The following is a 9,138-nucleotide window of genomic DNA, read 5'->3' as shown; positions in this document are numbered from 1 at the left end:
CCACTGAAAGAGGAGTCATACATTAAAAAGCAGTGAATACAGGTTCTGGGTCCAGATGCCCCGCCTCCACGGATTTTGTGGAGGACAAGACGAGGGATGTGGATCACAATGGGCTCTGCCGAGATGCTTTCTGCATCTTGAGGTGCATCTTTTCTTGTCCAAGTTGTAAGTTTCCTGGGCATTGCCCTAGTCCTTCTGTGTTGGAATCTCCATTTCATAGAGCACTCCTTTCAGCTTTGTCCCAGATGGCAGGTGACCTCTGAGCCTCTACAGCCCCATATTGAGCTCCTTTGCTTGTGGCCTTCTATCTGCACCATCTTCCAGCGCCAACTTTCTCTATAGGGCTTGCCCAACAGTTGTAAGAGAAACTTATTTTTTTTAAAGATATGAAACCCTGCTCTTTTATATTTTACCACTAACCTCTTTTCCTAGCTTCGTATTTTCTACCAAATTCTTGTTGTTTTCCCTGATCTGTCAACAAAAGGCAACTCTCACTTGATCCCAATGACAGTCAGTGCTACATTTGATCTGTTTTTGTTTCTAGTTTTTAAAAATTATTATTTCATTGAGATTTGGAGAATAAGAAGAGGTAAACACTTTTATTCAAGCCTCCAGTGCTGACTCTCCCCAGGTGCCTTTGGAACTGCTCCAGATGTTTATGCTTTCCTTTCAGGTTATCGTGCTGCTTTACCCAGAAGAATCAAACAAGAAATGAAGGGCCATCGTGATCTTCAAAAAGTCTTCTTCTCAGCAAACTGCTGGAAATACCTTGGTTAAGAGATTAGGAATGATAAATAACTTCATTAGTTTTTTTCCTCACTTCTTACTTCTACTCAAGTAACAGCGTATGTACTGAAAGAAAGTTCAGAAAGAATCACCACTGGCCAGATCTGGTGGCCCCAGTAATCATCATCCAGGCCTCAGAGAAATTGAAAAACAAAAACAAAACAATAAGATGTCACTGTTTGCTTTTATTGTGGTTTGTGGTTTTACTGTTATGCTGGGCATTGGCTCTCATGGGTGATCTCCAGTCTCTGACCACACAATCCAGTCATTGCCACAATCACATATGGAACATCACAAGGGACCCCAGAGCCTGGCTCCTCCATCTAAATTTAGGTTAAAATTAATGTCAAGGCATTAAGGGCTGATCTGTGCTATAAGGCCTAAAATTAATCCCAACATTATGTGCTGCCCTGACATCTGGTAAAACTGGGATGGTCTCACATGGCCTGACCACAAGTTTCCCCCCTCATTCTGCTCCTGCAAACAACCCTCCACATCAAGAGAGCCAGACACAGTTCCTGCTTATTCCTGAATAGCAAGTTTCAGCTCTCTGCCAGCCCTGGAATTATTCAAAGAAGATAGTCACATCCTTTCACGGTAACCAGGGGTCACCTCACCCTTTTCATACTACAAAGCCTGCCTCACATGGCCCCTCTTACTCAGTCTGTTCCCAACTGCAACCCCCACGTGGCCCTGCATGGCATTTAGTGTCCTTATCCTCCATCCTGTAAGTGTATGTAATTAATAAATTTCTGTCAGTCTCATTAGTCCAGTATCACTTGTCATATGTTTGGCTATGTGCATAATCCTAAGGCAGGAATCCCTCCCGCTCCAACAGGGTGAATAGGAGGTGATTAAAACAACCAACTACTACAACTTATCTCCTCCTCTTCTTTCTTCCTAGAGGAACAGAGGAGTCAGTTCAGACTGTGTATAATGTGTTCTGTGGTTCTCAGGATCTCTTTGCTACCTCTTCCCACATCCCTTCTCGCTCTCTGCTCAGTGTTGATAGAAAATTAGTCTCTCCAATGCAAAAATCATGATCCCTTTGTAACCTCTTCAGCTGTTTCCCAGTACCCCCAGCATGTAGTCTAGACTTCACAGCTGCTTCTACAAGGTTCTTTAAGATCCCCTCTTCCTGTCTTCTCTCCAGCAGCATTTTCCTTTTCCTCTTCCACAACCCAGTCCTCAGTCCTACTCACTCCGTGGCAGTTCCCCCACATTCCATGCTCTGGACCATTGGGCTTGCCACTACCTTTGCCTTTCCCTGTCCCTCTTGTGCCTCTCTTTCTTTGCTTGATTATTTTCTTTTCAAAGGCAGGTCAAGCATCAACTACATGATGGATCTTTTGCTAACTATCTCTTCCACACTCAGCACCGCCCATCCCAGTTCCTCTACAGTCTTTTCCTTTTATCACAGCACTCACAACTCCTTACTTGCAGGTCTTTCCTACTAGACTGTGAGCTCTTTAGGGGCAGTGGCAAGCACGCAGTGGCTGCTCAACACATCTTGGTTGAAGGAAATTTATAGATCTCATAATGAGGTGTGCACAGCTTCCCTGGGGGTTTTGGGTGGAGGCATGGGAGCACCTAGTAGGCCCTGGCTACAGAGTATAAAATGAACTGAGTCCCCAGATTACTAGAACTAGGGAAAAGCAGAGTCCCTGTAATTAAAGATCCTGTGACATGCAGTGAGGAGATCCAGGCTGTCACAGGAGCACCAATCTTAGGGTGAGTCACATCTTTGAGGAGGGGGAGTGGAGTAGTTGTGTTGGGTAAAAGAGGAATCCACAGGATTGTGGATGGGAGAGCAGGGAGTAGGAAGCATGGGCTAAGGTCTAAGGAAGCAGGATTTTAGAGATGGCTTGGGGTTATCCCAGGGCAATCATGCCTAATTCCTCCCTCCACCAATTTTTTGCACCCTATTTAGTTCTGGTCTTTACGTAGAGAAGGTTAGCTGCTTTAGCTCTTACATTCTTTCCACCCTAGAAAGATAACAAAACCAGGAGATTCTTGTGTGTGAAGTTGTGTTTGTGTGTAGGACTTCTTGTTTTCAGTAATTTCATACCCTTCCTCCCTGTACCTCTCCCCTACACCTCTGCCCAAACTGCAAAGTTTCAAAGGATTTAGGATCTATACTTATTTCCTAGGAAAAAGCTAACATTCCAATGAAGTCCCATTCCTATCATGTAGAGTTTCTTCCTCTCTAGGGTGACAGATCTTTCAGATACCCCAATCGAGCATGGCTCCCACTCCCAATAGTGCATGGCTTTAATGGTAACTTTAATATTATTATCTTTTCTCTCCTTTCTTAACATATCAGTTATAACTCTTTTTGAACTGTTTTTAGAGGTTGCCCAAGAATTTGCAATATACATTTACAACTAATGCAAGTCTACTTTCTAATAACACTATCTTACTTCACTGGAGTACAAGTGTCTTATAATAAAAAGTAATTCTAATTCCTCCCTTCCATCTCTTGTATCATTGCTGTCATTTATTTCACTTAAACAGAAACATACACTAAGATATATATAAGCATACATAATCTAATACATTGTTTCAACTATTATTTTGAACAAAGTGTTCTGTCTTATCAATTAAGAATAAGAAAAATAAAAATTTCTGTTTTACCTTCACTTATTCCTTCTCTGATATGCTTCCTTTCTTGATTTAGATCTGAGTGTTTGCTTTGGAAAGCTCTACTTGCAGAAACAAATGTGGTTCTAGCAAGATCTAGATCTCAGTCCAAGAATTCACCATGAGCTTATATGGCTGAAGAACAAATGCACTCTAAGGTGATAGGCCATCACCTGACTCAAATAATTGCTTCTTGACATACCATAACTTGCAACAAAGTGAAATCTCTAAGGTTAGGACAAACTGAAGATTGGACCAACAACAGGAGTAACTGAAGGCCAAAACCAAGATTTTTGAAGAATTTATTTCACATGTACAAGATGAGTGAGTGTGGGGGGTATGTGTATGTGTGCATATATGTGTGTGCATGAGCAGGCATGTGATGGGAGGAAGGATATAAACCTCACTGGAACTAATGTAGCTGACAGGGAAAACATCCGGGGTTCTAATTGGACACATTCTTAACACAAGAATACAATTTTTAAGTACGTCACCATCACCAGCATGCCCAAGAGAAAGGCTGAAGGGGATGTTAAAGGAGATAAAGTCACGATGAAGGCTGAACCACAGAGAAGATCCACGAGGTTGTCTGCTAAACCTGCTCCTCGAAAGCCAGAGCTCAAGTCTAAAAAGGCCCATGCAAAGACAGGAGAGAAGGTACCCAAAGGGAAAAAGGGAAAAGCTGATGCTGGCAAGGAGGGGACTAACCCTGCAGAAAATGGAGATGCCAAAACAGACCAGGCACAGAAAGCTGAGGGTGCTGGAGTTGCCAAGGGAAGTGTGTGCATTTTTGATAACTGTGTACTTCTGGTGACTGAGAGTTTGAAATACGATTTTTTAAATCAAGTTTTATAAAAATGCAGAATTTTGTTTTACTTTTTTTTTAAGCTATGTTGTTAGCACACAGAGCCCTTCATTGTTGTTTTGGGGGAAAGGGGCATATGTCACTAATAGAATGTCTCTGAAGCTGGATTGATGTGGGGAAAACACCTTTCCCTTCTAGTTTTGAGAGACTTCCTCTTGGCTCCCAGGATGAGGGATTCCCTGATTTTGACACACATGGCCACTTTTTGGCACAAAGCCTTGTGGTATGGAAAAACAAATTCATTTTATGTCCTCTTCTCCCTTTCCATCTTTCAGCGTAGACTTAACTCCCTTAAGCCTAGACATCTGTTGGGACCTGACCCCCAGTCATTGGTTACAAGTATATCAGGCAATCTGGACTTTTCAGTGATGCCACTGAGATGGCACCTGTCAAAAGAGAAGTGGCACCTGTTCCATTTCTAGATTGTGGATCTTCAGATAAATTCTGCCATTTTCTTTCCACTTCCACAAAGTCAGGGTCAGCTTGTGAAAAGTTATTAAACAACATGCTAAATGTGAAATGTCAACCCTCACTCTAAACTTTCTCTGTTCAGAGCATAAGATGAATACTTCATTGGGTTTTATAGTGGCTTTCTGATTTTTGGTAGTCCATTGAAGAAGGGAGTATAAAAGTTGTTGTATACTGTTAACAATTGTTTGTCTACATGATTGTTTATGGAAAGTATCTTTAATAAAGCTGGATACAGTTTGGCTTGGAAAAAAAAAGAATTGCTTGTACTGCATCCCATAAGTTTTGGTATGTTGTTTCTATTTTCATTTGTGTAAAATACTTTTTAATTTCCTTTTTATTTTCTTTGACCCATTGTTTAGGAGGAGGGTGTCTAATTTCTATATATTTCTAAATGTTCTGCAATTCCTTCTCCAAATTAACAATTTGATTTCTAGTTTCATGATATTGTGGTACCAAAAATACTTGATGTGATTTCAACTTTCTTAAATTTGTTAAGACTTCTTTTGTGACCTAACACATGATCTAGCATGAAAAATGTTTTGTGTGTGCATGAAAAGAATGTGTATTCTGCTGCTGTTGAATGGAATGGTCTGTATATGTCTGTTAGGTCATTTGACCCAAAGTGTAGTTCAAGCCCAAGTTTCCTTATTTTCTATCTAGATGATTTTTGTGTTGCTAAAAGTGAGATACTGAAGTCCTCTGCTATTATTGTATTGCAATCTATCTATCTCTTCTAATCTATTAATATTTGTGTTATAAATATATAGATTCTCTGATGTTGAATGCATGTGTTTACATTGTATCTTCTTCATGAATCAACCTTTTTATCTCATTATATAATGACCTTCTTTATCTCATTTTAGTTTTTGACAATGTCTATTTTGTCTTATTTAAGTATAGCTACCACTGATTTCTTTTGGTTTCCCTTTGCATGAAATATCTTTTTACAACTTTTCCCTTTCAATCTATGTGTATTCTTAAAGGGAAGCAAGTCTCTTGCAGAGAGCATAGAATTGGGTCTTGTTTTTTAATCCATTCAGCGACTCTCTCTCTTTTTAAAACTTTTTATTTTATTTAATCGACAAATAATAATTACATATATATTAATTGGGTACAATGTGATGATTTGATACATGCATGCATTGTGAAATGATCAAATCAGGTTCATTAATATATTCATCACCTAATATATTTATCATTTATTTTTGGTGAAAGCATTTGAGATTCCAGCTTTTTTTATTTTTTCCCCTTTTACACAAAACAAAGTAGAAGAAGAAATACAGGATTAAAATCGCAAAAGTAGTTAATCAGTAGAACATGTACACACACAAAAAAAAATCCAGATAGGAAGACAGGCTTATTTACAATGAAAGTAAGGTAAAATTAAGGTAGTTTTCTTATGAAATATTAAAAGAAAATAATCAAGCATATGCTACAATGGTCACCACTATTTACAGTAATATTAAAGAGGAGAAAACAACACTTATTTAATAGGGACAGATATACCACAAGGTACAACATCAGTGCAATAAATTCACAAAACTATATTACAACTAGTTAATCAGTTTAAGAATTGTTCCCAAGTCAGTCACGTGTTTTAGCCCTCAGAAGTTCATTCCTACAGATTTCAACTACTCTAAATTTCTAGCTACCAAGAAGTTAAGAATGATAATAAGAAGCTTTCCAAGGAGTTATGAAATCTTTGTCGACCAGAGGCCAATTATCATCACCTCAAGTCTGCTCTCACCAACAGCCCTTGTATTTTTCAGGGAGGAATCTCTAGGAAAAAAGTCAGACACCAGTGTAGTCACTATCTCCCATGTCAAACCTAGGGGACTAAAAGGGCCAGTATTACCATAAAATGAGAATTTTGAGGTTTACCTTAAAAAGGCTTATTCTGGTCTCAACAATTAGATAAGATTATCTTCTACTGAAATGAATCTTGACTAAACATAGAAGACTGCTGTCTTTTTGCTGGTCTTAGAGTGAAAGTCATAGACATGAGTCTTAATCTACTGTATACTATAACTAAAGTCAGCTGAAAATCTGAAATTAAAAGTAGCCTAGAAATCCTAAATGCAATCTTTCGGAAGTCTGCTATTAAAAAGCCTTTAAGGATTTACTAACTTTGAGTCTAAGTGCAAGGGGACAAAAGCTTAAGCCTGTTAGACATTCCTTTTTTGGACAAAAAGATCAAAGTTTCCTACAAATTGCTAAGTTTTGCACAAGGGAGAAGCCTACACGTACTAGCGCATGGAATCAGTTTCATTTTTTTCATGGGGACTCTTCTCCCACCAGAAACAAACAGAATGAGGAATGAATCTTAATTGGTCTCTTCATCAGAAGCGGTAAACTTGGTCTCTATATTCGTGAAGTCAGACAGTTTTTTAAGCAAACTGTGGAAGCAGACAGTAGGACCAGTTTCCTGTAGCCACAGACCACTACATGGTATCTAAGCTAAAGCAAAGATGAACAATTATCCAGATTCACTTGAACTGTACTAAAGGGCAAGGTTCACCACTACAAAAAGGAAGTTGTCTAAAAGCAAGAATTCAATTAACACTGGGTAAGAAAAATCAAAACAAATCACATACACTAAGGGTTGTCCATGAAGCCAACTGCTAAGAACGCACTCAACTATATGTGACATGAAGACACTATGCACAAAGTCTTACTTGGCGAGTCTGAATTTCTATTAACTAAGGGCAGAGTGAGGGAGAGCAAAGAGCTACTTCCGTAACATTTTGGTATCCAGATAGTACAGCAGAAACTGTTCCGGGGCAATGCTCCACTAATCACACTGATTAAAGCAGATGAATCATTCATTTTTCTTTTCTTTTTGTTCAAGAAGTTTGTTTATCGCCCTCTTGGCCATTCCAATGTACTTCAAAATGATTCCATGTTGGTTTAGTCCAGGAAGCAATAGTAAGGAAGTCACTATCAGGTAAGTGAGAAGCAGATTGTGGACTTGTTGTCCACCCAAGCAACCGTAGCAAGAGAAACGATCATGGTCATGAAGTACATCTTAGATTTTTCTTCCTTTAGTGTGAAGAAGCATTTCCACCAACCCACAGTTCTGCATCGAGTTTTTACTAAATTGCTGCAAATGTCATGGAATTTTTGCTGTTGTTCAGTGGTCCATTTATTGGAGCCAAAAATTCTAGGCGCTACTATGGGAACAAGGTAATCAGCCAAGTACAAAAACATAACAAAACAGGAAACGCCGGACACAACAGATGGATCTAGATAGTAGATAATCAGAAACACCAAAGAAACCACACAGATGATGGCGGGTGGAAACCAGGCTCTTTCCCATCGGAGGACTTTATCAGCCATCAGCATCACTTCTCCCCATCCTTGCAGCTGTTCTTCCAGACTTGCAGTCTCTGCAGCCAGCAGGTTGGTGCTGCGATTATCTCCCTCCGCCACCATCTCCGGGATGCCGTCTCCGTGAGCGCAGGCCACCTGCCCAGTGAGACGTCCAACTGACACCCGCACAGAGACCACCTGGTGAGAGCATTTGAAATCCACTATTTTATGACATAAGTAAGATAACCTAACTAGAAGCCCCCAATACTCACCACATGCCTCCCAAAGATAGCCAAAACAATAAGTAAGCAACTACATTTTGATGAAAATAACTAAAGAATGTTAGAATACATTAAAGGTGTATTAGAAACTCTGCAATGTGCAGAAACCCAGGGTGGCCACATAGACAACAGAAGGAAATACCTCACCTCCACCACCCTATCCCCACATCAGGATCAGTTGGAACCAGGAGAAAATTCTTCTTGCAGGGAAAAGGTAAGGAAGAGGACCACAGCAGCCCCCATCACCACCTTAGGCACCTACAGTCCTCACCTCTGGGGACGCCTGTAGTTCTCACAGGCACTAAGCCCAGCTGAGGGAACTCCTTAGAATCCATACAGCTACACTCCCCACAGAGGAGGAGACAATACTCACCACAGTGGCCCACGTGGCTACTGCATTTGAAATCAGAAACACTGTTGGAATGTGTCCTGTTCTGGGGGTAGGTAGCCACAGTACCCTTCCATTCCTCCAGCTTTGTTGCTGTTGAGCCGCCTCCACGTGGTTGCGCACCATCCACAAGCTGAGCTGCTGCTCCATCCTATTTCTTGGGGCCAAGCTGCAATGGAGATGCTCCACCCACCCCTCCAAGTTGCTTTTGGCCCTGCCCCGTTAAGGCTTGAGCTGAAATGGCACTCAGCCTCCTAAAGAATTGGTTACTTGGCTGCTCAGAGCCGTCATGCAACCCCATTCCTGAATGGAAGCAGCACCTTGCCTCCAGGAAATCAGTGTCATGGCCAAGCCAAATCAGTTGCACATCTCAGGGATGAGATGGCATGGTATTTTAC

The 9,138-nt window shown here is 40.6% G+C and overlaps 1 protein-coding gene and 1 pseudogene across 2 annotated transcripts; one reads left to right on the top strand and one right to left on the bottom strand.

Moving 5' to 3' along the window:
• The first annotated feature begins 3,797 nt into the window (after positions 1-3,797).
• LOC126937307 (non-histone chromosomal protein HMG-17-like) lies at positions 3,798-4,281 on the top strand. Its single transcript, XM_050760707.1, has one exon. The coding sequence runs from the start codon at positions 3,931-3,933 to the stop codon at positions 4,279-4,281; it is 351 nt and encodes a 116-aa protein (XP_050616664.1). The 5' UTR covers positions 3,798-3,930.
• A 1,702-nt stretch (positions 4,282-5,983) lies between these two features.
• Positions 5,984-8,662, bottom strand: LOC126937187 (ADP-ribosylation factor-like protein 6-interacting protein 1; annotated as a pseudogene). Its single transcript, XR_007719679.1, has one exon. The product of XR_007719679.1 is annotated as an ADP-ribosylation factor-like protein 6-interacting protein 1 (transcript).
• Positions 8,663-9,138: the final 476 nt, after the last annotated feature.

Source organism: Macaca thibetana, chromosome 15 (assembly GCF_024542745.1).
Source record: "Macaca thibetana thibetana isolate TM-01 chromosome 15, ASM2454274v1, whole genome shotgun sequence".
NCBI lineage: Eukaryota > Metazoa > Chordata > Mammalia > Primates > Cercopithecidae > Macaca > Macaca thibetana.
This window is presented reverse-complemented; position numbering and strand designations above follow the sequence as displayed.